Source organism: Castor canadensis, chromosome 7 (assembly GCF_047511655.1).
Source record: "Castor canadensis chromosome 7, mCasCan1.hap1v2, whole genome shotgun sequence".
NCBI lineage: Eukaryota > Metazoa > Chordata > Mammalia > Rodentia > Castoridae > Castor > Castor canadensis.
Window position 1 is genome coordinate 75,187,229 of NC_133392.1, and position 27,462 is coordinate 75,214,690.

The 27,462-nt window shown below is 53.6% G+C and overlaps 2 protein-coding genes and 2 long non-coding RNA genes across 11 annotated transcripts in view; 3 read left to right on the forward strand and 1 right to left on the reverse strand.

Annotated features, from left to right (window-relative positions):
- Nucleotides 1–5,207: 5,207 nt before the first annotated feature.
- LOC141424831 (uncharacterized) lies at nt 5,208–17,797 on the reverse strand. Its single transcript, XR_012449775.1, has 2 exons — nt 17,397–17,797; nt 5,208–5,468 (listed from the first exon to the last, which is right to left on the reverse strand). It is a non-coding gene; the product is annotated as an uncharacterized lncRNA (long non-coding RNA).
- On the forward strand, nt 7,334–15,808 carry Opn4 (opsin 4). Its single transcript, XM_074077939.1, has 10 exons — nt 7,334–7,740; nt 8,849–8,991; nt 10,350–10,483; nt 10,821–11,024; nt 11,639–11,810; nt 12,131–12,286; nt 13,138–13,245; nt 14,148–14,328; nt 15,272–15,499; nt 15,800–15,808. Exons 1-10 carry the CDS (start codon nt 7,597–7,599, stop codon nt 15,806–15,808), a joined length of 1,479 nt encoding a protein of 492 aa, XP_073934040.1. The 5' UTR covers nt 7,334–7,596.
- Nucleotides 16,205–17,869, forward strand: LOC141424832 (uncharacterized). The gene is made up of 2 exons (XR_012449776.1): nt 16,205–16,576; nt 17,242–17,869. It is a non-coding gene; the product is annotated as an uncharacterized lncRNA (long non-coding RNA).
- A 2,003-nt stretch (nt 17,870–19,872) lies between these two features.
- Nucleotides 19,873–27,462, forward strand: part of Ldb3 (LIM domain binding 3) — a 62,117-nt gene continuing 54,527 nt past the window's right edge. For 6 of the 8 annotated variants that reach the window (XM_074079337.1, XM_074079338.1, XM_020161325.2 and 3 more), the window contains exons 1-2: nt 19,873–19,989; nt 20,095–20,210. In XM_074079337.1, coding sequence (XP_073935438.1) covers nt 20,118–20,210 — 93 coding nt within the window. In that variant the 5' untranslated portion in view covers nt 19,873–19,989; nt 20,095–20,117. The remainder of the gene's footprint in view (nt 19,990–20,094; nt 20,211–27,462) is intronic. The other 2 variants (XM_020161329.2, XM_020161324.2) reach the window with 1 other exon arrangement.

Below are 27,462 nucleotides of genomic sequence, written 5' to 3' on the forward strand. Positions count from 1 at the left end.
GCACCTTCTGTGGAAGAATTGCTCCTCACCGAGAATGTCTCTGGGCTGGCCTCTGCACTCCCATCCTGCCTCATTTATCTTTGATACCTCTGTTCTCTGAGCCATCAGAAATTGCTCTGGGCCATCATAAATCAAAGTGGGTGACTTCCTTCCTTCCTCTCTCCCTCAGACAAATGCCCCACTCAGTAGGGAATGACTTGGACACTTGGTTATAATCACTTAAAATATACTGAGGAAGAAAACTGCTTTGTCCACTAGTGCAGCATGTCACTAATTTGTCGAAACAGTAGATAACCCTGGGTGTAGAAGATTCTGCATCCGGGAACTGTGTACAAACAAGGATGCGTCCAAGGTCCTAAGGAATGAATTTCATTGTTTAAAGCAAGCAGTCGCTTTCGATGGCCACTGGGCATACCCAAGGTATGTGAAACCCAGGACCACCCATGTGGTGGGCTGTTCTATAGCCACATGCCTTTCTTGGGTGTGTGGCCAGTTTTGCAGTTAAAAGCTTATCCTTTGGGCCCTACTCATGTTTTTTCCGTGACTTCCTGTTTCCTTGTATCCTTTGTCTCACCTCTCTCTCTCTCTCTCTCACCTGACCCCCTTCACCTGAAACCTGGGCTCAGGGAAAACTGGGCTGCTTTCTGGGAGCCAGAAAGCACCGCTCCTGAAACCAGCCTGAGGGAGTTTAACGACTGCATAGCACTCACAGGGGATGATATTGGAGCCTCCCTCCACCACCAGACTGGATTCATTGAGATGGTACACATAAACTGGGAAGGCCCAATATAGGGTGCATACTTGAGTGCCTAGGGTCAACACCCAGGTCAGGAATGTGGGCACCATCAAGAGGTGCCACAGGTGCCCTGTGAGGGCAAGAACAAGAACACAGTCTCACAGGCTGTGCAAATTCTGTCATATTCTCTGCTCATCATGGAAACTACAGCTCTCCCCTGCCTGTTCCCTTTGGTTGGTTCAGGCCACCCAGGAGGGGACTCTGTGAGAACATTGCAAAGCAGGGCATAAAGGTAGGGGGAACCACAAGAGAGAAAGGGAGGGTCATAAGGAGCAAAAGGATTTCAGATGCCTGGGGCACTAGCTGGGGCACTAGCAGGACCCTTGGTCACTTGAGTGGCTCTGGGCCACAGTTGGCAGTTGGCATCCTTTGGCTCAGGGCAGGACTGCATAGCTCCATGGCATAAGGCATTTCTGTGTTTCTAGCCCTCCTCCAAAGCCATGGGGAAGAGTGTTTCATCCTGACAGTTTACTAGGTTCCAGGTAAGGGAGGCCCCAGGTAAGCTGCTGGCAGGTGCCCTCAGGACTATGCCTGTTAAGACACATAATATCCCCCTAGCAACAGCTCCTGGGAGTTTCCCAGGAGCCTTTGGGTAACCAGATAGCCTCTGCCAGCCCCAGGAAGAGGAAGCCAATCCCCAGAAGAGGACAGGATGGCATGGGACTGGCATTATAGTGCTGTTAGCAGGACTGGGCTGGAGGACTGAGAGACCTGCCCCACTGGATGTCCTGGCCTGAAATGTAGAGCAGCAGGGCCCAGGAGCCTCCTGTTCTGGCTTCCCCATCAGCTTTTCTTATAAAAGGCTTTCAGGACTTTTCGGCAGAGGACAGGAATTCTGGGGCTTGGAAGGCCTGTGAGGAAAGTCAGTGTGGAGGTCCACGAAGCCTGTTTGATTCTGTTCCCCCCCAAGTGGTGGTTACACATCTGCTGAGGGCCCACTGTTAAGCTGCTTCAAACTCCTGCCTGATCTTGCATTAAATAGCACATTCTGTGTCCCCTTGCTGGTCTCTGCCCAGCACCAACCCTCTGAGGCCTCCTTCTTCCCAGGCCCTACTGCACCCCTGAGGATAAGGGGCCTGGAAAGCTTTTCCCACCTCTAGCCGTGCCACTGCAGTGTGAAGAGCAGACACTGCAGTGCGGAGCTGTGGGTCAGGCAGCTGGGTAACACAATGTATCCTCAGCCCGTGGTCTCCCTGGTGCAATGGGTGGGGGCTGGGACTAGGGGAACAAGTGTGAGTGTCCATACATCCCTAGGTCAGGCTGAACAGAAGGGTGGCTTAGGCTAATCCAGGGATAGCACAGAGGACAGCCAAGATGACAGATGATACCAATGCCCCTCCAGAGTTTGGGTCACCACTCCAAGAGGAGTGGACTGGGCTGGGCTGGGGAAATCAAGGAGTGAGAGCACCTGCAGGTGAACTGCAGCCATGGAGGAGGGGACCCCCACTGGGTACTGGCTACAAAGGCAGGTGAGGGTGACCAACAGATGTCACTTTTCTCCATCACCTTTCTCCAGCTCTGCTGTCTGTTGCAGGGAACCACAGCTCTGAAGTCCCCATAGCAGGCATTCTAGGTAGGTTTGGCACCTGCAGAAGATAGGGGATGCAGCAGTGAGGACTCTGCACCCCACGGTCCACTCATCATGGCATTGCTCCAGCAGCTGTGTTCCCACTCATGTGTGCTCTCTTTCCAAGGCATTTGCTGGACAGTCCCAGCCCCTGGAATCCCGGAGACCCCCTGCTCCTGCAGTCAGTTTCCTTGCCAGCCTTGGGCAAAGCAGGGCACCCTTCTATTACTGATCTCTGTGTGGCCTCAGTTTCTCTTCAGATCAGCTCTTCCACTACCTGTTACCACCCCTGAAAGTCTTCTGAAGAGTCCAGACCAGGACCTCCCCTTATGTACTAGAAATCTGAGTCAGTAGGTCTGGGGAGTCCGCATTTCCACCAAGTTCCAGGCAACTTGAAGTGACCAAGGACGCTCGGCACACTTTAAGAAGCAAGTGCCCAGGCTAGATATGTGGCTCAAATGGTAGATTGCCAGCCTAGCAAGCACAAAGCCCTGAGTTCAAAATTCATACACCAAAATAAATAAGTAAGGTGTAAATTCTGAGGCTGGCAGAGTATCTCAAGTGGTAGAACACCTGCCTAGTGACCATAAGGCCCTGAGTTCAAGCCCCAGTACTAATTAAAAAAAAAAAAAAGGAAGGAAGTGCTGGGTGCCAGTGGTTCAGCTACTTCAGAGACTGAGATCAGGATGATTGCAGTTTGAGGCCAGCCCAGGCAAATAGTTTGTAAGACCCTCCCCCACCCAGTCTCCAAAATAACTAGAGCAAAAAATGGCCTGGAGGTGTGGCTCAAGCCATACAGCACCTGCTTTGGGAGTGCCTGCTTTGGGAGTGCCTGCTTTGCAAGTACAAAACCCTAAGTTCAAACCCCAGTCCCACCAAAAAAAAAAAAAAAAAAAAAGAAGAAGATTTTGGTTTCCTTACACAATGTGCCAGGTACTTTTTTGGTTTCCTCACACAATGTGCCAGATACTTTCTGGGGTGAACACCTGTGGTTCAGGGAGAGTGGGAGATGACAGCACTGTAAATGACACCATTGGTGAGTGCTCCAAAGGACGCACAGGAGGATGTGAACAATCCTGAGTCTCCTCGATGACCTTGGCTAGGTGTGTTTCAGCAGAGATCCTGAGCAGAGGACAACAAGGATTTTAGGAGAAGCATGTAAGAGGGGCTGGGTGACCAGGACTGTGTGCTTTCTGTGGCTTGAGAGGAGACCAACCGGGCACCAAGCTAGGCAGGTTCAATGGCTGTTCCTCCTCCAACAGAAGATGTTACCCTTGTGATCAGGCTTCCCCTCCGCCCAGAGCCCAGATCCAACTTCCAGAAAGGTCCCCAGGTGCTGGCAGCTGGTGCTCTCAGATACCTCTCCATTCAGCTGGCAGTCACATCCAGACTGCCTGGCGCCTGAAGTTGGCTGCTCTATACCCCAACAAGGCTGTTCTGGTGGATTGTCAGAAAGGGACAGTAGCAAGGGCCAGGTCCCTGCCCCTGCACACAGCCTCATGGTGTGACAGCAGCCTGATGCACGCACACAGACACTGAGCAGGGAGCAGCATAATTCTATTCTTTTTTCTTCCTTCCTTCCTTTCCTTTTTTTGGTGGGATTGGGGTTTGAACTCAGGGCTTTGTGCTTGCAAAGTAGGCATTCTATGGCTTGAGCCACATCTCCAACAGACCTCCCAGTTGGTCTGTTTTGCTCTGATTTTTTTTGAAGTGTAGCCCAGGCTGGTCTTGAACATGTGATACTCCTGCCTTATCCGCTTCACCTCGTTGCCTCCTGGCGTGCACCACCAGGACTGGCTGTTCTGGTTATAGTGGAGACGGGTGTCTCGTGAACCATTTGTCTTGGCTGGCCTCAAACAGTGATCCTCTTGATCTCAGTCTCCTAGGATTACAGGTGTTAGCCACCGGTGCCCGGCAACATCATACTTCTTATTGACCCTTGGTGTTTTAGTTTTCCCAATAAAACTCACTTTTTTTGCCTTGGGGCAGGATCTCAAACTCATGAACTCAAGTGATCCTCCTGCCTCAGCCTCTCATGTAGGTGGGACTACAGGTGAGTAGCCCCACACTCAGCTAAAACCCACTTCTTATCCCCATACCAGGTGATACTGTTAGAACCTTCTCTCACCATGGTAGGGTTCTAAGTCAGAAGCTATGAAAGCGTTAGGCATGGGATTGTCTAGCTGGAATTTGTGTTTCCAAAAGCCTTTAGGCATGAAAAATGGGCTGTACGAAGAGGGGCAAGATGTATACATATGTAAGTAAATGTAAGAACGTTAAATAAAATAAATAAATAAATAAATAAATAATGGGTTCTCCTACACAGTGGAAAAAAAAAAAAGAGGGGCGAGAGAAAGGGGGAGATTAAAGAGAGGAGGTGTATGGGTACCACAACTCTGTTACCAGTGCCAGAGTCCCTGAGGCCATAGACAGCACAAAGCGCTGGAAGACCCTGCATGCTAAGATCAGCCCTGTCCTATGGGACTCGTCCAGTGAGAGCGGGAGCTGCCCAGAGCCCACTTCTAAGGGAGTGGACACTAACCAGGGTAGGAACCATGTAGTTTGAGGACTCCTTCCCCAGTTGTCACAGCACTGAAATTCTTAAGTGGCATAGCCCATGGAACTGTCATTGGGCAGCCAGGAGAGGCAGAGAGAGGCCGGAACCCACTCTAAGCCAAGCTTGGTGAGTCCTGAGGGGCGGTATGGGAAGAGGTGCTCAGGGGAGAGGATCGAAGCTGGGTACCTGGGAGGACAGGAGCTGTCTGGCAGAAGGCCAGCAGCCCCATTACCAGACCCAGGTCTATCTGCTCACTGTGTAACAGGCCAGTTAAGTCGAGAGACAGGTGTTGAGGCAAGTAAGGTGACTTTATTTGAAAAGGCTGATGGATGAGAAAATAGAAGACACTTGTCCAAAGTCCATCTTGCTGGGAAGCTGATTTAGGAGTGACTTATATGGCTGGTTGGTGGGGTTCCCAGACTGGTGTGCACCTTTTCACAGTGGGTGATGGGTAACTCCAGGCTGGCAGGCACCTCCTTACAGCAGATGATGGATATCCACAGACTGCTGGGTGACTCCTCACAGCAGGCGGTTTAGATGCTGCACATCTGATCCCAAAAACCAAATTATGAGATGCTTTTCAATTCTGCAAATCTCGAGAACAAAGCTCATTGTTTTGTTAGACTATTCTTGTAACTAATTAGTTTGCCCATGTGCAGTTTCTGTCATACTACACAATGGACAGGCTATGGGGAGAGCTGCCCTGGCGGCCTCTGCTGATTGTCAAACTCATGGTAATGAAAGAAGACATCCTAATGCTCAGTGTCACTCCAACCTCCAGCCTTGGCTTATAGCCAGGACAGCCTAGGCAGTGGTAGCCAGAGGGGTCAGTTGGAGGCTGAAGCTGCCCACATAGCCTCCCGGCCTCAGTTGGACAGTGGCTGTGGGCAAGGGAGCTTTTTCCCCCCAGAGGAGAAAAAGCATGGGGGGGAGGGGCTTGAGCTCCTAGGAGATCTCAGACATGGAGATCCAAGAGAGCTGTGGGCTTCTGAAGGAGGAGTTCAATTTCTTGGGCTTTTTTGAGGTGTGGATTTCAGGTCTGTGGCATCCTAGGTATATAGACTCCCTCCTCACCTGTCCCCTTGACAAACATTGCTTCCTGGCATGCCACCCCCAGCTACACTGCCTGCATCACTCACACTTGTTCCCAGCTGGAATGAGTCCTTAAGCCCAAAAACAAGCAGCTGGTGTGTCCACAGTGAGCTTAAGGACTAACAGCAGAACCAGTTCCTCAGCTTCACCCGGCATCCAGGGCAAGCCTCTGTGAGTCAGAGGTGGGTAATGGAAGGACAAATTGGCCTGAATGCTGGCTGGGAAGTGCGGCTTCCCTCCTGAATGAGGGTGCTCCTGCTCTCCAGTCCACAGCTTGGTCTCTAGGACAACTATTTGTGAAGATGGGAACCCCCGGAAGAGAGGCTATCGCCCCACTCCAGTACTTCACAAATCACCACCCGGTTCCTGGGGACCTCGTCCCACACAGAATGTCCTGGAAGCCAGCAGACCTTCCCGGTCAGCCTTCCTGAAAACTGTATGCTCATCTTCCCTCTCCATCTTCGACTCTGGGACTTATGGCTTCCAGTTCCTGCTGCTTCTCTAAGGGGGATGAGGTGAGCCAGGCCCCTTCTCCCTCTGACAGGCAGTCATCTTGGGCCAGGCCTGCAGGCTTGGGTGAGTTCCCAGGTCTCTTCTAGCTTTGTGAGTTATTTTTTATTTTTATACTTCAGTATAAAAGTTTATGATCAAAACACAGCAAATGAGAAAGGCCTAGTGATCTGCCTCCCCCCCAACCCCCCACCCCCCTCCCCACCCCCATGCTCATCCTTATGCGTACTTTCAATTTCTTTGTCTGTGGTTGGAGCAGCACTGTGACTCTGTGGGTGGTGATATAAAGATGCCACGCTGTAGGCTCATACAGCTCACCTGCTGAGTTCCTCTACTGTCTCAGCCATGGGAACTCCTGGGGCAGCAGAAGATGGTTTAGGTTCTTTTGGGAGGTGAATTTCCAGTACTGGGGATTGAACCCAGGGCCTCACACATGCCAGGCAAGTGCTCTTACCACTTGAGCTACGCCTCCAGCCCTTTTGTTTATATTTCGTTTTTGAAACAGGATCTCACTAACTTTGCCCAGGCTATCCTCAAACTAGTAATCCTCCTACTTCCACCTCCCAAATAGCTGGGATTTTAGGAGTGAGCCACAATGCCCAGCAGAAACAGGTCTTGGTGAGCCCAGGGAAGAAAGGGAGCAGAGCACGCTCAGAGTGAAGGACAAAGCCTGTCCAGTGTCCAGGTGCTAAGCCTGGCAGTGTCCCTGAGGCACACACACCATCCTTCATGTCACCATTATTAGACACTAGGGGGTAGACACCAGGGAGCCATGTTTGAGGAACCCAGAAGCAAGGAGCCACTGAGCATGTGCTCAGTGCTTCTACTTAAAGGTGCAGAGGGACATTGTGGCTGTGAGTGGCCTTAAATGTGACACTCATGCCTTCACACTTCACTGAACATTGAGCAGCCACCAGCCTCAGGATCAGCTCAGGCTGCATTTGTGCTGGATGTGAGACCAGTCAGCAGGTGGACGGGCAGCTGTACTGAGGATGGAGGAGAGCAGGGAGGCTGCGCACAAAGTCCTGCCCTTGACTTCTCTGTGGGCTTGAGCAAGGACCACCCCACCTCAGGATGAACCCTCCTTCAGGGCCAAGAGTCTCTCCAAGCCTGGTCCAGGAGCCTAGCTTTGTGGCCACCCCAGCCCCACCTATCAGGTGGGATAGCACCCAGAGCAACATTTCCAACCTAGGCCAGCTTCTACCGGTCAGCTCCACGGTAAGTCTGGGGAGCATGTTTGTGCACAGAGCCTCTCCTCCCCACTTCCTGGCCTCCCTCTTGCTTTACAGGGAGGTAGAAAAGGCCTGAGCTCTGCTGTGGGACCCTGGGCATGTCACTGGACCTCTCTGAGCCTTCCCTGAACAAATTGGCTGAGAGAAGGGTACAGGCAACATCTTCTCCTGCAGAGAGCTCTGGTGGACCACAAAGGCCAACTCTGAGAACAGGGGCTGGAATGGCCCTTGGCTGTATCCTTTCCTCTCAAACATGGGCCAGATACCCTGTGGAGACTTCCACAGAGAAAGGCATACCTTGAGCACCTGGATTTGTTCAGTCCAGAGTAGAATGTTGGACAGAAATCAAACCACTCTTTCTCAGAAAGGGGATGGGATGGGAGCCAGGTCTGCAAATTGTGCACCTCATGGGTGATAACCTCCCTGCAGTGATTCTTGGAGGCCCAAGCTAGATTTCTTTCTTTTTTTTTTTTTTTTTTTCAGTACTGGGGTTTGAACTCAAGGCCTACATCTTGAGCCACTCCACCAGCCCTTTTTTTGATAGTTTTTCTTTTTTTTCAAGATAGCTCACTATTTGCTGGGGGCTGGCTTTGAGCCACAATCCTCCTGATCTCTGCCTCCCGAGTAGCTAGGATTACAGGCATGAGCCACCAGTGCCTGGCCTAAGCTTTCTTTCTAAAGGAAATTCTTTTTCTCTTTTTCTTGCCAGGCTTCAGGGTCAACCCTACCCAGTTATGCTATGGGGAATGTAACCTATCCTTTGAGGGGAGATTCAATACGGGGTATTCATACATTGGGTTGGGACCCAAGAGTTGGCTCTGTCTTCCTTTCAAGGAAAGGTAGGGTCACCCAAACTATGTCTCTGCTTTTCAAGCTTGTCTGTCCTACCAGCCTACTAGGTGACTGAGCCTATTCTGAGAAGCCTTGTACCTATATGCACAGGGGCTTGAGTTCAACTATAAGAAGACCTGCATTTCTATTCCAGCTCAGCCACTAGGTTACTGTGTGGGCAAATTTCCCCACCTGCCTTCTTGGGAACCCTAATTCTTCATTTTCAGAGATAATGATACCTTCCCTTTTCTCTCTCTGTACAGGCAGTTGGGGCTCAGGCTGCCCAGGTCCCATTCCCCACAGTTGATGTTCCAGACCACACACACTACACCCTGGGCACAGTGATCCTGCTGGTTGGGCTCACTGGGACTTTGGGTAATCTGACCGTCATCTATACCTTCTGCAGGTGCCTGCTGATGGGACTGGACCCAGGGCACTGAGGGTGGCCAGCCATGCAAGATGGGGCAGAACACAAGGGCAGGAATGTTGCTGTGTTCTGCCCAGTTGAGGTTGGGTGAGATCAGGGCCAAGTGTTTGATGGTCTCAGGTCTAGGGTGTAATCTCCAAACTCAGGAAAGAGGGGAAAACAGTCCAGGGATGCTTGGATGGCACTCACCCACTGGGTCCTCTGTGGAGGGCGGGAATCCCTAGGGTCCTCATGTCACTGTCCATTTTGCCCTTCTCTCAGCTGGCCTCTGCCATCACCTGCTCCAGGGGGTATCCTCCCTCTATCTTGAAGAGCATCCCTGGGCACTAGGTTCCCTGAGTCCTCAAGCTCCTTGGCAACCAGCCCTAACAGACCCCTAGGGCTTCCCTCCCCACCTGCCCTGCTGGCAGCCTGATGGCTGAAACAGGCAGGTGGGGGAAGTGAGCAGGCTAATGTCCTACAATTCCTGGCTCGTGGACTAGTGGGAGGACTAAGCCTGTTATTTATCCTCTTTGAGCTCACTTTTCTTCTCTGCAAAAGGGAGTCCAGGGGATGTTAAGTAAGTTCATAAGTGTGCATTGCCTGGGAAGGGAGTGGTTGATTCCTGGCTGGGCCACGTGCAGAGTTTTATGATTGGGAGCAAATCACTTTATGAGTAAAGGCCTCGGAGTTCTCATCTGGAAAATAGGAAGAATGACACCCTCCTCAGGGAGTGGACGCAAAGATGGATGGTGACGGGAGATGAGGGTTTTTTTTTAAGTTTCTGTCCTGTGGTCACGGTCAATCAGCTCTTCTGCCCTTTGTCACCCCAAGAGCAAGGGCTGCACAGACAGCTGTAAAGGGAACTGGAAGGAAGAGGACAAAGGGGTTGCCTGAAGCTTGAGAATCTAGTGGGAAGGCAGTCGGGGAATATGGAGGAAGAGCCTGGGAGGAACCACTGGGGAGGCCTGGCTTGTAGAGATTTATCCAAGAAAAGAGTGTGAGTCACGGAGAGGAAATCTAGATGGTGAGAAGAGAAAAGGGACAGGACTGAGAACTAGTCTCCCCTGGGTGGCTCAGCAGGTTTTGGAGAGACAGTGCTCCCCACTTCATTCTGAGGGAACCACCAAAGGGTTCCCTCAGCCCGCACTACTGGGACCAACCACTGCTTAGGTGGTACCTACTGGACAGAGGGATAGGTCTGCAGCCCCAGCCCTGGTCTGTCTGCATGCACACGTGCATGTGTATGTATGTGTGCATGTGTGGGGTATGCATATGTGTAGTTAAGTGGTGAGGGAAGTGCCCCACAACTCCTGAGGTGTTAGAAAGTAGCCCCTAACCCCTTCTGACCCTTACAGGAGCCGAGGCCTGCGGACCCCCGCCAACATGTTCATTATCAACCTCGCGGCCAGTGACTTCCTCATGTCCTTCACCCAGGCGCCCGTCTTCTTTGTCAGCAGCCTCTACAAGCAATGGCTCTTTGGGGAGACAGGTAGACACTTGGGGCTTCTCTGGAGGGAGGAGAGTGGTTTGACAGGAGGATGCTCACTGTGGAGGGTGACTCAGATGAGGTGATTCGCTCTTCCTGAGCAGACAGTGGGTGAGTCCTCAATCCCAAAAGTGAGTGAGGAGGAAAGACCTGGTTCTGGTCTTCAGGCCTCCCCTAGCTTTGGCCACATACAGTAAGCAGACAGGGTGAAGAGAGATCAGGCCTGCTTTTCTGAGAAGGTGGGGAAGGAGCCGAGTGTACCCTATCCCTGGACCCCACTCTGCTTGGGTACCTGATGGGCTCCCTCCCCAAGGACTTAGAACAGGGACTGTGCCCATAGGCTGTGAGTTCTATGCCTTCTGTGGGGCTCTCTTTGGCATCACCTCCATGATCACCCTGATGGTCATCGCCCTGGACCGATACCTAGTGATCACTCGCCCTCTGGCCACCATTGGGGTGTCATCCAAGAGACGGACAGCGCTTGTCCTGCTGGGAGTCTGGCTTTATGCCCTGGCGTGGAGTCTACCACCCTTCTTTGGCTGGAGTAAGTGGGAGGGTGAAATGGGGGAGGGGCAGATAGGCTGGGGGAGCAGTTGGAGGGGAGGTAGGTGAAATTGGGTCAGTAATTTGGCAGGGGATCCCAGAGACCATCTGAGTCGCAAGTCAGATGGGCATTCAGAGTGGGACTCTTACCAGGGGAGGACGCTTATCAGAGGGAGGCTCCATCAGGGATCACCCTGTTCTTGGGTGGGAGAAATGGCAGTTATGTCTGCTGCTAAGTTAGTAGTGAGTCAGACTGGAAGAGGACTGGGATGTGAGGCCTCTGCAAACAGGCAGAGGTGCAGCAAGGCTCTAGCTCTTCTTGGGCAGAGACCTTGGGGACCAGAGCCCTGGGACTACTGTGTGTCCTCTGCTGCTGTCTAGCAAGAGCAAGCAGCAGCAGCAGCAGGCTTTGCCAGCTGTCTTCTGAGCTGATGCCCCAGCCAGACTCAGCTTGGAAAGTTCCCTTCATGTCCCCCCAACTGTCCAGGCTTTGTTACTGTAAGGCAGGGCAGAGTAAGGTTTGAGAACCCCAAACCCCACAGACAAAGCCTCTGCTGGACTAGAAGCCCTAGGTCATGCTACCACAAAAGGCTGAGCACTTGCCCTGGCTCCCAGGTGCCTATGTGCCCGAGGGGCTGCTGACATCCTGTTCCTGGGACTACATGACCTTTACGCCCCCAGTGCGCGCCTACACCATGCTGCTCTTCTGCTTTGTGTTCTTCTTCCCCCTGCTCATCATTGTCTACTGCTACATCTTCATTTTCAGGACCATCCGGGAGACACGCCGGTAAGTGCCTGGCGCAGATGAAGGAAGGGATAAAGGAGGGGGTCTGCTATGCCCAGCTCCAGGCAGGTGAAGACCGTGCACTTGGGGGGTGGGGGGACCTAGGGAAGTTTCTGGAAATGAGGTCTTCTGAGGAAGGGCACCCCAGGTAGAGCCACAGGAAGACAGCTGAGGCTCAGTGTGAAGAACATGTTCTGGAAGTCAGGGCTGCCTGCACAGGAAGGGCCTGACCCCTTGTTCAGTGCCCCAGGGATGGTCCAGGCAGGTCCCAACAGTAACCATGACTCTAGTGTTTGCTGCGACCTGAAATATGCACTTCCTAGGGCCTGTGAGGGCTGCAATGAGTCCCCACTGCAGTGGCGGCAGTGGCGGCGGCTGCAGAGTGAGTGGAAGATGGCCAAGATCTCACTACTGATCATCCTCCTCTTCGTGCTCTCCTGGGCCCCTTACTCCACTGTTGCACTGGTGGCCTTTGCTGGGTGAGCAGGGGCTGGTAGGGGAAAGGCCCCCTAGGTAGCCTCAACTTCCAGTTCTACTCAAGCCAGCCACCCTGATACCCAAGTCCAGCCTCACAGTCTTCCCCTCTCCCTGTGTGACATGCCCTACCCGAGGGGAGCCTATCCAGTTTCTAGAGCACCAGGGCACAGCTGGGGAGGCTCTGGACCACATTCAGATCTGACCTGAGGGCTGCCAGCCCTTGGAGAACATGTAGCTCTCCCTGAGGTTCTGGTTCCCTCTTTACTCGGGCTGTGGGCACACAGCTGGGTGCTGTCACCTAGGAACAGATCCCTAGAGCTGTCCTCTAGTTCTTGGTGGCTAGAGTCATGGGGACTTTGGCATCTCCAGCAGCATGGGTGAAGGCTAAACTTCAGAAGCCCTTTTAGGAAAGTGAGAGAGCTATAACACCTTGGATCTATTTGAGTATGGACTTTTTTTGTGTAGGAATGGTCCAGTTCCTTCTAGGGCCTACTGTGAGGTTTCTCTAAGAGAGCCAGAGAACAGTGGGCATCAGAGTGTGGTATGTGAAGACTTGCAACAGAGAGTCTGAGGGCATGAGGAAATACTGCCAGCAATACAGGTTCCAAGGGACAATGGGACTTGGCCACCTTCCCACTCCAAAGCCCCATCCTCAACCACACCTGAGCTCCCCTCTTACCCACCTCAAACCAGAATTCTCCCTGGCACTGCTACTTCCTCCCTATGGGGCTGGCTTGGTTGTGTTGGCTTAGGCTGGGCTGGGGTTTGGGCCTTGACAGGACCTGACCCAGAAGAAGACTCATGGGTGAGAGCCAAATTGGGGGAACGAATGGGGACATCTCCTCTGTCCTAGGTACGCACACATCCTGACACCCTGCATGAGCTCAGTGCCAGCTGTCATCGCCAAGGCTTCTGCCATCCACAACCCCATCGTTTATGCCATCACCCACCCCAAATACAGGTGTGGCTTCCTCCAGGCCTCCAGGTCCACCTATGGGCATGGAAGGCCAGGGTCTGCAGATCAGGGCAGAGGCCAGCCATCTGAAGGGTCTCTTGTATGTGAGTTGGGCAGGGGCCATAAGCGTCTGGTACCAGCTAGTAGGGCTTGAAGTTGGCATGACCTCTTCCTGCCCCAGCTTCCCAGGGACCTTCTGGAGGGTATTAGGGCTTTCTGGGCATAGTCCTAACTATGGAGGTCTTCAGAGATGGGTCATAAAGGCATCCAGGGTAGCTTATCAGCAGTGGTACCCTTGCAAAGATAAGCCCCCAGACAGCAATGCCCTAGGGAGACCCCATCAGAAGCACTTGATCCCGTCTCAAGGGCCCTGGCAGGGTCCTGAGTGGTTGTGACTAGTGAAGCTCTGCCAAAAAGAATTCCAACAAGGTGCCTCTCCTCTGGGGCCCTCAGTGCTTCTTTTAGCCTGGTGGGATCCATCATTCATCACCCTCCCAAAGCCAGCTGCAGGCCTCAGCCAGTCCAGTCCAGAGCGCTGAGGAATGTTCCTGGTCCCCATTCCCAGAGATGTGGCTTGGGCCAGCCACATGAGGGCTGGAAGCAATGTCTGCCTGGTTGACTCCTACCCCAAGGCTCACCCTCCATGCCCACCATCCCAGGGTCTGTTCTCCATCTCAGCAGCCCTGGGAACCTGTCAGTCTCCTTCTTGCAACATCTGTCTGTCTGTCTACCCTCATCATTTAGCATCTATCTATTCATCCCTGTTACCTCCAATGACTCCCAGTGTCTGTCTGTCTGTTCCCATTACCGAGCATCTGTCCATCCACCCACCTTAGTTATCCTGTATCTGTCTGTCTGTGCCCCAACCCCCATGTCTCTCATTCTAATCAGATGTGTGACTCCTACAGGGTGGCCATTGCCCAGCACCTGCCCTGCTTGGGGGTCCTGCTGGGTGTGTCACGCCAGCACAGCCGCCCCTCCCTCAGCTATCGCTCTACCCATCACTCCACACTGAGCAGCCAGGCCTCAGACCTCAGCTGGATCTCTGGACGGAGGCGCCAGGAGTCCTTGGGCTCTGAAAGCAAGGTGGTAAGGATGCTCAGCCCTTGCTGGCTGACACCTTGCCCTCCCTTCCCAAACCAGCCCCAGGGCTCTGGGAGAGCTATGGGCCCTTGCAGGGCTACCATCGAAACTAGGTAACCCTCAGCCCCTCCTAATCTCCTATGTGTCATCCTCTGTGACAGGCAAGGGCCCTGGGGCCAGAGAGGGAATGGGCTGGCCTGAGGTCACCCAGCAGTGTGTACAGTCTGAACGTGGGTCTTCCAACTCCAGGTCACCTTCTTTTCCATGCTGACACTATTCTTAGAACACAGACTGAAAAGATTAGTGTTCTGGGCCCACGTGAGCATCCAGAGGCAAGGCAAGAGCCAGATCAGGGCTCCTTGTTCCTCCGCATTAAGCCTCCTCCTCCCATAGGACCTTGAGAACCACAGGATACAGGGGAAGAAGGAGCACTGGCCTGGAGTCAGGGGGACCTGACTTTGAGGCTCAGCTTTCCACATCCTCACTGTGTAAGCTTGGACAACTGGCTGGGGGACTGTGGTGTGATCATGGGCAGGTGTTGACTCCACTGTTGGTGTTAGCCCTTGCAGCCTCCAGCCTGACAGCCCTCCCTGGAGCGGACACTATCTTGAGTCCCTTTCTTGAACCACTGTAGTAAGAACTGAGGAATCAATCTAATATGTTAAAAGAGGACTAGACTCTTATGAAGACCGTGCATCTCCCCAAAAATCTAGACACCTGCATGCTTAGGAAGGTGTTTGTACAGGTGACAGGCACCCATACAAGCACACACCCTGGCACAGATAGGTACAGTTTACTGGGATTTGGTGACCACAACCTTGTAATGGTGTCAGTGGCCTTCCCGCAATGAATACCTCTGGGGAGGCTGGAGAAGGCCCTGGTGGCAGGGGACAGGAGCATTCTGCAGGCTGTTCATCTCACCTCACAGTTATTTTCCTACCTCCTTCAGGGATGGACAGAGACGATGGCAACAGCTTCATGGGAGGCTGCTCAGCCAGTGAGTGGACAATCCCCATCCTGTCAGGGCCTGGAGGACTGGGAAGTCAAGGACCCTCCCAGACCTGAGGGACAGGAAGCCAAGACTCCCGGGAAGGTGATTGGGCCCAGAACCTGCCAATCTGTAAAGAGCCCAGGAACAGGGTCAAGTAGCCCCAGGGAGTGGCCAGGAAGGGGAGGGGTTTGCTTTCTTGGGCAGGCCCAGTGTTCTCTGGGAATCACCCCCTCTCCTCTCTCTTGCCTGCCTGGGTGTCTCTGTGACTCTAAGAAGTCCTAGGCAGGGCCTGAGTGTGGTCTGTTACCACGCTGGGTGTGTCTGTGTGTGACGGTGTAACCATGCACGCATGTAGCAGGCAATGCTGTTAGCTGTGTTGTGCCACGATGGATGTGTATACGTGTGTGTGTCCATGAGGGAGGAGACCATAAGTAATGCATGTGAGTGACCATGTGCCTGGCATTTGCTGTCGTTGTGACACCCCAGGACACATGACCAAGTGTGCCCTGCGTGTCTGCTCTGTGCTGTATGTGACTGACTGTGGATGATGTACACCTCTCTGTGTGATTTCAATGCTGGATAAACCTGGGGGAGGGGCTGCAAGCTACGTGTGTGCTCACCAAGAATGCCCTGAGACCAGGATGTCACGCAGAATACTTGTGGCTATTAAAAGAAGGCCAGCTGTCAGCCCAAGTGCCTATGGAACGGAATGTTGATGGTGATTAGAGAAGGGCCATATTCTGGAACACTGCAAATGTCGTGAGCACAGGCACCCAGGCAGCCTCTCCCCATCAGCTGATGGTTCCCCACCCTGCCCTCCCCTCACCCCCACCCCCACCCACCAGCAACTGGGTGTTCTCTGGCTTCCCTAGCCAGCCCAAGATCACTGGCGAGTCCTGTCTTCCTTCCCTCATGCTGCTTGACCTTTTGTCCATGAGAGGGGAGCCCCTGCCCTCACCCCAGCATTCACCTTCCCAGGGAGCACCACTCCCCATCTTGGCATTTCATGTCATAGGAAGCAGGACAGAGACCTGGCAGTGACCCCTGGACTGGCCAGGCAATGATGAAAGATACAGTGCCTGCCTGGAGGGAGGAGGGGCTGGCCAGGGGCACTGGCAGAGAGGGTGAGCCATCAGCAGTCACCAGACATGCCTGATAAGCACTGCCACTGAGTTAAGAGCACGCAGCCTGCCTGAAGCAGAGGCAAGTCCCTGAGCCCCCCCAGAGAAGGTGGAAGTGAAGTGGGATCTCTGGGCAACTGAGGTGGGGGAATTTTGAGCCATCCCAATCAAGGTCCTATGTGAACCCAGAAGGGTTCAGGGGAGGGAACTTGGCATGTCCTGGGATAGGATGTCTCTCTGTGACCCTGGGAGCATCCAAAGGGGCTCTGGGGATGGCAGAGGAGACATAGAAGGGAAAAAGGACAAAAGGTTATGGGAGCGGTGGCCTGAAGAGTTTCCAGACCTGACCCTGGTGGACAGAGCCCATGAAGGGGCTTGGTTAGCTTTGTAGTTTAGCTAGGACTTGCCAATGTGTCCCCGGAAGGCTGAGTTGAGTGGAGTAAGCCTGCAGGGCAAAGTTTCCTGGTGCAGTAAGACAGGCAAGGAGTGACTCTGTAAGGAGACATCAGGAGTGCAGAGAAGGGATGAACTGGAGGGTGTGCATGAGGAGGAGCTTTGCCCAAAACCCACGAGTCTAAGAGCCTGTGGCTGTCCCAGGGGTTGTCCGACAGCCAGCCTTAGACTCTGCAGGCTCCTTCTTCAAGATCTGGTCTTTGAGAATTCCCACCCCCCAACCTGCACCTCAACCTGGCCCTTCCATATAACCTGCCTTCACCTCTTAGTGACCCCAAACCCAGAGGGTCACTGGAAGATTGCTGCCCTTGGGATGCTCCTTTGGGTAAATGGATGCATTCTGTTTATTTTCAGATCAAGGGGCAGCTCCCCAACCTGGACCCCAGGATGTAGGACACCCACTGGCTCTCTCTTCTGGGACATGTCTAGCTCCATCCCCTTCCCTGCCCCGCCTCCCATCACCCATGCTGTGCTGAAATTATCCTCAGTCCTGTGTCCCCTTTCCATACCGCAAAACTCCTGCCCTGCAATGTGGTCTTCATCCACTTCTCAGCTCAGCAGTTGCATCCAGGCTCAGCCTAAAGAGCGTCTACAAAGGCCATCCGGCTTCCAGCCCCTCAAATGCTGTGTGCTGGAATTGTCCAGGCAATGACATCGGTGATGTCTCCAGGGAACACACCAGCTATTTATGAACCAAGCATCTTGGCCAGCCTGTGTGCCTAGGCTGGGTATTTCACTGGCCTGGGAAGGCCAACTGAACACAGACCTCACTTTGTGCATTGAAAATACTTCCTCACCTCTGGTTCACCCCCATATCGTCCCCCTGCAGCCCACATGGCAGCCACACTCCCCTGTAGATTGCATGCTTGTTGAGTACGTATGCACACGCTCTGCCCCTGTGGTTTGTCTCATATTGGTGGTCTAAGTTCCTCCCAGTCTGTGCCTTTGACAGGGCATAGAAGAATAAAAGGCAGAAAAAGTCTTTTCTGACAAACAAAGTGTCTACCTATTGGTGCTGTGATGGAAGAGAGAGCAGGGCCTAGCCCTGGTGTCTCCAGCAGTTTCTTTCTTCCCTTCTCCTGCCCACCCCCAACTTGCCCCCAGCTTGGGACTCTCACTCCTGAAAATCCATCTCAAACTGCAGAGGGACAAAGATCAGGTGTGGCCCATCCCCACTCCCCAATGAGCTGCTAAGCCCCGCCCAGCCTGTGGATACCAGCTGCTTTCCAGCTGGCTTCTGGTCTCCCAGGGGAGGCCTATGGAAGGAGGCTAGCCTTCCTCTTTAAGAGCCTCCTCCTATCACTCCACCTTTTTCCCAGAGGCAAGCATCAGGTAGGTATCAGACTGCAGAGAAAGAACCTGAAGCTTCAGGTACAGCCTTGCCTGGGTTCCCCATGCAGGGTTGGCCTTTTTCTTTTCTTCACACTGGGTCCTCTCCAGCCTGGCAGTACAGACACACCTAAGAAAGGGGACAAGGCTGGAGTTAAGGATGAATGGCATGGGGCCTAGGAGGCAGAGAATGTTATGGGAGAAGATGGTTTGCCGGACTCCTGGGCCAGGCCAAGTAGTGTGGCGTAGTACAGTGCAGAGAAGGAGGTGAAGAGTGGAGAGGGGGAATACAGGTCCCTCTCTGGCTTCTTTCACTTGCTATTTTTGTGATTTGGGGCAAATTACCAAACAATCCTGTAACAAACATGGGCACCCTTACCACACACCTTGCATATGCAAAGCCTGGGGTGTGAGGCCGGGGTGCTGGCAGCTGGGAAGTTACTCACATCCAGGCCTGCACCAAATCCTCAGGGCCTAGCCCAGATTATGGCCCTCTAAGAAGGCCAGCAATCCTTCAACCCAACCTGGTCATATTTCTCGATCCTCAGTTTCCCCAGGTGGAGACCAGAGTTGGTCTTGATCTGTCTCCAGATCATACAGAGCCTGGGGTCTCTCTTAGAGGAGGGCTTCCAGGCATTTTGACTCAAAGTCCACATTGGCAGGAGTCCCAAGGGGCCAAGGCTTTCACTGGAACACACTGTCTCTGAGGTGTGGACTGAACACGCCACACACACTTTTTCTCCCTGCCCCTTTTGGCCCTGAGTCCTAGCAGCTGAGCAAGTGGCATCTCTGCCCTTCCTCCCTGCCCCCTGCCATTCCTGGGCAAAGGGCACGGGGCCTGGTGTGAGGTGCTGGCAGCTGGAGCTTTCCATGCTACTGTCAAGTTTTCCAGGGCACAAATGAGACAGGAGAGCCAGGAATAACCAGCTGGGCCCCAGAGGGTCTGGAGGGGTGGGTCTGCCTCAGACCTACCTTCAGTCCCTGTGCCAAGCAGTGCAGGCAGGGGCCCAGCCTCTCAGTCCAGGGATTTGGGAGGTGCCTGCAGCCACTGGGAGTCCGTTTTCTGGCATGAGTCCCATTGGAATGAGCTCAGGCTCCAGTAGGACCTGCCAGGGTTCATTTCCTGTGTGACCTTGGAAAAGTCATTTAACTTCTCTGAGCCTTGGCTCCTACAGACCAAGGTGGCAGCCTCTTAGGACTCAGGGATAATGGTGTGAAGGGCCACAGGCTGAGCTTGACCAGAGGTACTTCTACTATGTGATCATTTTTTATGGCTGGACAACCCCAGGGCCAGTCAGTGGCCTTTTGGGCTGTAGCTTTCTCCAGATCCACTGGAGGCTGAGGTCAGTCCTAGGCACTACCAGAGTCCCACACTGGGTAAGGTACTACTTTAGGGTCCCCACCAGGGAGCACAGAGCAGCAAACCCCTTGCCCAAGGGAGCTCGGCCCAGAGTCTCCTGGGCCAGGGGTGGGTCTGCGGAGCAGAGAAAGAGTGTATGGGATCTGCAGAGGGCAGAAGGGAGACAAATCCTGCCTTCCTGCCTTCTAGAGGGGTTCTGGGTGCTGGACACCCCTTCCCAAGGGCTATATTAGCCGCGTGAGTCATGGTGGACCGGCTGAGAGGCCACGGCGGGCGGTCCCAGTGTAGGGTTACAGTCCATTTATGGGCGCAGCAAGGGCAGATATCAGTGTCAACGGCATTCACTCCCAGCTATTCTTAGGAGTCTCTCAGGAGCTCCACACAGCCTGGCCAGGCAGCAAGAAACAGAGCAGGCAAGACTGGGGGTCGGGGGTTGGGGGCAGGGGCAAAGATGTGGGCTGGGGAGGTGGTGTACATGAGTACCCTCTCACCTGACTCTTTCCACCCTTCATCCACAGAGGCGGCTGCTGTCACCATCAGCATGTCTTACAGTGTAACCCTGACTGGGCCTGGACCCTGGGGCTTCCGTCTGCAGGGGGGCAAGGACTTCAACATGCCCCTCACTATTTCCCGGGTGAGTGTGCAGTGCCACAGCCTGGCTCCCAAAGGGGTGGGGCACACTTGGAAGAGGGCATGTATGTCTGTCCATCTGTCCTCTTTGGGGCCCTTGGAAAGCAGAGCCTGGCTTATCCCCAGTCTGTGGGCTCCACTGGAAGGGTCTCCTGATCTTGGCCACAGCTAATGTTGGAACACCCAAACTTGTCTCCTGGACTTTGCCCATCTGAGTGAATCATCACGGACAAGTGGCAGGTGTTTAGAGCAGAGAAGAAAATGCTGAATTTGCAGGGTGGGCTCAGGTAGCTCAGGGAAGTCCCACCCTCAAAGTGGGCAGCTGCTTTGGAAAAAGAGCAGTCCTAGTACAGGGAGACTAGGTGACAGGTGGGCAGATAGATGGATGGACAGATTGCTGCCCCCGCTTCCCTGATGTCATGGTGTGTGGCTCAGCTGGACTGGTTGCTGGGTTCTAGCACCCACTTCATCTCAGACCCAAAATTACCAAACCTGAGATTCCTGCTGTCTAAGCCTGCCAGGGCCCCCACACTGGCTGGTTCATGGGGCTAGGCCTTCCTTCCTCACCTGAACCAGGGGCTGCCTGGCCCACCTGCCTTTTCCCCCCCATGCTCACCTGGGAGAAATGGCCCCTGGGTCCTGCCATGCCGTGGTTAGGTCTTGCCTAACAGGGAGGACACAGAACAACAAGGGTTGTGAAGATCACTACTGCCAGGCTGGAGATATCAAAGCCGAGGAATGCCAAAAGATAGACATACTCCAGAGGAAGACAGGAGAAGGGACCATGTTTTAATAGCACAGTCCCAGCACCTAGGCCTCTGCCTAGAACACAGTAGGTGCTCAGTCAATATCTGTCAGATAAAGGCGCGCCCCAGCAGTCCTGGCAGAGCTGCGGCTGAAGACCCCAAGGTTCAGGGAGACTGCAAGGCCTGTGAGAAGCAAAGACAACCCCTGCCTAGTAACTGAGCCCCTGGCAGTGCTGATCTGGGCATGAGGGGCAAGGTGAGACCAAGACTGTCACTGGAGGGTGGTGAGTGGATAGGGGTATCTGGGTGGCTGCCTCCCCATAGGAGAAAGGACAGTTTCTTCCCCAGGGAAGTAGAGACTTGTTTGGCAAGCACCTGGGGATAGCACTTGATGGGTAAGTTTGGGAAGGTCTGGAAAGTGCTTGACAGAGGAGTAGGGGGCAATAGACCCAGTGGAGGAGCACTGTTGGTTTTGGAACCTGGCATGGGTGCTTAGGGCAGGGCCTTGCTCTCCACCCTTCAGCTGGAGATCTGGAGTCTCTGCCCTCCAGACCTCTGCCCTGAAGACCACAGGGTCCCATACTAAAAAGGACACCCAAAGCCTGACATATGGGCATTTGAGCCCAGTGGCTACCGTGACCTCACTCCCAAGCCCATAGTTGCAGGTCCTCTCCTTCAGGTCTCATGGGCCCTCTGGCCTCCCATGCCTAAGACTGAGCCCATATCTCCCCAGCTCCACCATCCTGAGGCTTGCTCCTGATGCTTGCTACCCTGCCCTGTGGGTACAAATTAGCCTTCAGACTCAGTGGCACCCAGGATAGCCAATGACCTCACCCAGGACCTATGCACCACCTGGCTCCTGATGGCAAGGGTCTTAAATGGCAGCACAGAGGCCTTAAGCTAGATAGCAGGAGGAATGTCCTCACTCGGGGAGGGGGTGTGTTGGGATGTGCTGGAGCCAACGACTAGGGGGGATTTTAAAAATAGAACCCAGGCAGGGCATCGGGGGATGGGCATAATGGCCTCTTGGTTTCTTTCTGGGACACACCCCAAATCACCTGGAGAGGAAGTACTGGACACTGGAGTCTCTTGAAAAATGCCTCTGGTGGACCACAGACACCATGGGCTTGGGCATCCCAGACTTGGTGCCAGGGGCCAGGCACACTCCACAGATACCAGGGCCGTGATAACTCCAGCTGAGGTTCCCAAGGCCCCTCTGCCCCAGGAATAGCCCCTCAAAGAGAACTCTCTGGAGGATTCCCACTCTCATCCCAGTTACTCTCCACTTGCCACACTGGCTGGTGGACACTGCTTGGAGTTGTGGTCTAAGCCTTTGCATGGGCACCACAGGTAGTATTCCCTTCACGGGGAGGTCGGGCCAGAGCCTGGTCTACTCATCTTCAGCAGGGGTCCAAACCCCCAGCCACATCCACTGCCTGACACTTGAGAGGTGGTAAAGCAAGCAGGGATGAGACAACCATCTCACCTCAGAGGCAGGCAAACAGGCTTACATTCATGCACAGGCCAGATGAGCCTGCTCCCTCTCCTCTCTGACTAGGGATTTGGGGGAGCCCATCCCCTCCCAAGGGGCAGGTGTTTGTCACCTCTCTTTCTGAAAGAATACCTGCCACCTGCAGGCTGAGTGGTAGCTCTTATGCCTGATCTGGCCATGGGCCCCACTGCACCACCCTGAGACAGAAGCAGACCTTGAAGGCCTCCCTTTAGTGGGTCTTAGCCTGAGAACCCCCAGAGAAGGGATTCAGAAGGGAGACTCTGGAGGCAGGAGGAAAATGCCTTTATTTATCCTGGACAGGTGCGGAGAGCCTGCAACCTGAGCTGCCCTCTCACCCCTCCCTCCCCTATGGTAGGCAATTCTCCAGGAACCAGAGAAGGGTGGGAGCCCCCCTCCCAACAGGTCCACAGCCCATCCCCCTCCCTGCCAGACCCACTGGCCAGAAGGGCAGGGGCTGGTGTAAAGTTCATGCCTATTATGCCCCCACCTTAGGGAAAGGGCACGTGTTTGCTCTCAACTGTGCCAGCCTCAGTGGTCTCTCCTGTAAAATGGAGACCGTGCCTTCCACATGTGTGAGAATTCAAGTGTGGAAACACATCCCACCTGGCTAGCTGTGAGGCTGGCAGAGCAGTAAGGCTGAACTCAGGCCTAGGAGCAGCCTGCCTCTCCCTGGTAGGCCTCTGCCCCACACGGCAGGCTCGCCTGGGCCACCAGCCCAGAGACCTCTGCCACTCTGCTGGTTTCAGTTTCAGTTATTTATTAGACTCTCCCAGCTAAGGTGGGAACACTAACAGAGGGTCGCTGGGGAGGTGGAGAAGCCAGGCAGGGACTGTTCTGGAGGTAGCTGTGCTGGCAATTCCTGGAATTTCGAGACTACTGGAGCACGTTATGGGATGGTTCTTGGGCAGCACCTATCAGTGCTGACAGGCCATGCTGTTTATAGCCGCACTGAAGGTCAGGCAAGCCTCGAGGCTCCAACCATCTATCTGTCCATCCAACAAGGGATGATAAGAGGCAGAGTCACAGCTTGGGAATGCATTCTTAGATGTGCCCCCAGGCCAGGCCCCAAGAGCTCCCTGTGACCCCTTGTGGGCTCTGAAGGAAGAGGATATGAGTCTGCCTAGGACCCAGGGAAGGAGTACTTGGAGGTCCCCAGACTAGGACACAGGTACCCTGCATGGGCAGTTAAACCTGCCATTGTGGGATGGCAGGTTTGAGAGATGCAGAGCCCTGTAGGGACAACCCTTCAGCCTGGGAGACAGACAAAGCATTAACTCCGAGTCTCCTTTCCTTTTTATGTTCCCCTCTCATCCAGGGACTTCCTTTGGTTGCAACCCCCAGCCCTCCCATTTGCAAACACAGCTTCTCCATCCTGTTGTAGCCAGGCTCTAACTCTACTGGCAGAACCATCCTAGAAGGTGTGAAGCAGAATTTGCTGGGGGCTCTTGGGAGCCAAGTGCACACAAGAGCATTATACTGGCCACACCCGGGACACAGATGAGACTATGAGCCTGAATAAGAGGACAAAAGGGGAGGGACAGTGGCTTGGACTGGTCAGATAGAGAGGAGCAATGACATCCCCTTCCTCTGTTTGCACATAAGTGTTGCTATATGTGGAAGGTAGGCACCAAGGCTAGATGGCTGAGTGTGAAGGGGTGGGAGATGGTGGAACCAGGACTTGCAGTCCCTTCTTGGGGAAGTTTGGAGGTGAAGAAGGCAGAGGAAGGAGACAGGAATAAGTTGGAGCAAACAAAGCAGGGTGTAAAAGAGCCTGGCTATTTGTGGGGGCAGCACTGGGATTTGAACACAGGGCCTCACGCTTGCTAGGCGGGTGCTCTTACCACTTGAGCCAGTCCGCCAGCCAAAGTGGCTTATTTAACTGCCAAAGTGGGATTGGTGGGTAAGGCTATGAGGAGACAAAAGTTTTCAGAGAGGTCTCCCAGGGGAGACCAGATGGGAAGGGAGCTAGCGTGGCATGGTGGTAATTTAATTTGCACAATGTTAAAATGTACTCTGTTGGCCGGGGAGGAGTCCGTGGAAATTCCAGGAGGGCTGGGAGGAGGTGCAATAGAAGCCTAGAACTGCTCCTAGACTTTGCTACCTGCCCTCAGCCTGGGCACCACTCCCAGCAGGACAAGGAGGACAGGAAGGCAAGGGCCTGTCTGCTTCTGAGTACTAGAAGAGATGGCTAGAAACTTTCAATAATGCCCCCTTGCTAGCAGGAAGGCTGCCAATTGCTCCTCCTGCTGCCAGCATGGGGGCACTGCAGGGGGAGCCCCACCTGGCTCCTTGTTCCTCTAGGACACTGGACAGAATTACCCCTCACCCCCTTCTCTGCCCCTCTAAGAACAGCAAGTGGCTCAAGACTGGTTGTCGGGGCTACCCCTTACCTCCAACCCTCTGCTAGCCTTGGGTCTTTTTCCTATGGAGTCCATGGGAGGCAGCCTGCCAGCCTGGGCCCTTGTGGCACCTCCCTGGGGAGAGGTGGGGTCAGCACTTGCATTTCTTTGGTTTTGGAGCTTTCCTGCAACTTCCTCAGGTCTGCACCATCCTTATTAACCGAACTATAGCTCGGTTAATAATTCAATCCTCACGACAATCCTGAAAGAGAGGCATTTCATACTCTAGACACTTAAGGGTGTGGAGCTTTATACCAAAGAAGCTTGAGGTCAGGCTCATTCCAAAGTCCATGCCGCCCAGTTTGCCCTGTCACCAGCCACCTTTGTGACACCCTCTGGGGTGCCCCAAGACCACAGCCCAGCAAGACAGAAGGGCTCCTATGGGTTGGGTGGCTGATCTTGGCCTCAAAACACCCAGAGCCTCCCATCTGAGGCCTCTCTAGGCTCTGCCCAGGGTTGGGGTCACCATTGAGAGGTAGCTATTGACTGGAGAAAAGTGAAAAATGAAGTAGGAATGAAACACTCATTCCAAAGAGAATTTTAAAGAGAGGATAGAAATGCTTTTTAAAAAGAAAAACTCTCCAAGAGTTCGGGTGCTTTGAATCTTTTCTGGGACAAAGTCAACAGAGAGAGGGGAATGGAGAATCAGACAAGAGATGCACAGACATGTCATGCCTGAACTATACTTTCCATGAGCCCTAGGCTCTGGGAAAGGGTCCAGAGGTGCCACTCTCCTCCCCCAGTCAGCTTAGGCTGCACCTTGGAGGGGGGAAGGGTATCTGATGGCCATTGGCTGTCTTTAGAGCCCTGTCTCCATCCAGCCTCCTTCTCTAAGGACACTTGGACAAAATAGAAGAGCACCTCCCTCCCTATAAGAGGATATCTGCACCCCAACCCCACCCTGAGGGACATTGGACCCTGCTCAGGGCAGCCAAAGGCCAGGCCAACTGTGCCCTGATAGGCAGACACAGGTGCAGGGAGAAAGGTGCCAGGGGCAGGCAGGAGCCAGCTCGGCAGCTCCCCTCTGGAATGTTTGGCTACTGACCAGGCCCCAAGAAGGCTGAGCTCTCCTTAGGAACAAGGATCATCTCAGCCCACACCTGAGAATGGGGAGAGGGGGCCAGAAAGAATCAGGGAAAAGGAAGAAAAGACCCAAAGTGGCTCATGCCTGAGGGAGAAAGATGTTACCAGGCAGCTTTGAAGGAAGGCCATTCCAGATGGCCTGCAGCTGGCCCTAGCTGATTGGGCCCAGCCTCCCTTGGAAGTCATTCTGTTACCCTTGCTCACACAGCCATCATGATCTCAACACTCCCATCCTGTCTGGCAGTGTCCCCTCTGTGGTTGCAGTCCCGCCCTTCTGTGCAAGATTTGCAGCTGCTTTCCCCATTCACCTCAAATTTTCTGCTACAGGGGACAACACTTTCTTCATAGATGGTTAGTGACTTTCCATGAGGATACCTGCTGTGGGGTGCTTTGAGCACATGTTGTGGGGTGACTACTGTTGGGGAGCCCCACCATAAGGTGTCTTTCTTTAGGGGTGTCCTGCTATATGTCCAGCTGTTGGAGCTCTACACACAGTCCCCTAACAACCTAGGTATTGTGAAATTGACCCCAGATGGAAGCACACTAAGGTTTGGAAGTTTCTTTGAACTGCCTCCATAGTAAGACAGACTAGTGGATAAAGAGTGAGCTCACCATGTGACTTAGTAAGATGAGAAGGATGTTACAGTAGAAGCATAGTGGTGGGTACTTGGGTGTTCACTGTAGACATTTTCAACTTCTTTTCTATAATGACTTCTTTGGGCTGGCACAGCCTTGCACAAGGAGCCAGAGGAACAAGTGGCTTTTCTGCAGGACAGCTTCACAAATGGGTAGCCTAGCTTGCCCTCCAGAGTTCTTTTTTTTTCCCTCATTGTTGCTGGTTTTTTCCCTTTGTTCAATCTCTGCACTCTAAGGTGGCAACAAACTCCTGTCGTTAGAAGAGGCTCCCTCTGGCAATGACTTTGGGGGTAAGGTTGTGTTTGGAGACATCCTGAGGGTCACAGATGCCCCTATGAAATCTGGGGAGTGGGCTGGGCTTTGAAAACCAGATGTGACTTCCTGGCCATCAAGGCATCTGATTCTGTTGTCCTTGCCTTGCCTACAGATCAGGGGCTGGGGATGGGGTGCTCTGAGCACAAGGTGGGTCAATAGCAATTGGCGAAGAAGGACCCTCCTGGTCTTGCTCTCATCCCTTGCATCACATCGGGCAGTGTTTCTGGGACCTGTGATGTGGTTACCAAGAAACTATCAAGTTCCTGGTCATATTCTGGAAAGCCCATCTGGGAATGGACTGGAGATAGGTGATTGGAGGGTACCCTGTGAGGAACCTGGCAAGAAGCTTTCATCCATGTCTACAAGCCCAGGGTCTGGCAAGAGGCCCACCATGGCTTGGCACATGAAGCATGAACCTGTCCTCGGGTCCTCTCTGGGCTTCTAGGATGGTCCCTAGAGCTTGGCCAGAATCTGGCTTCTGCCAGTGTAAGGAGCTGGCTTTATCCCTGGATTAGGGCCAGAAATGTGACCGGGGTGTGTCCAGAGAAGCCAAAACTGGCTAGA

Excerpts from the sequence above, each read along its gene's own strand:
- Opn4 (XM_074077939.1), top strand. The coding sequence starts at position 7,597 with ATGAACCCTCCTTCAGGGCCAAGAGTCTCTCCAAGCCTGGTCCAGGAG. Across the intron at positions 7,741-8,848 it reads TTCTACCGGTCAGCTCCACG|GCAGTTGGGGCTCAGGCTGC; the intron begins GTAAGTCTGGGG and ends CTCTCTGTACAG. Across the intron at positions 11,025-11,638 it reads ACCACCCTTCTTTGGCTGGA|GTGCCTATGTGCCCGAGGGG; the intron begins GTAAGTGGGAGG and ends CCTGGCTCCCAG.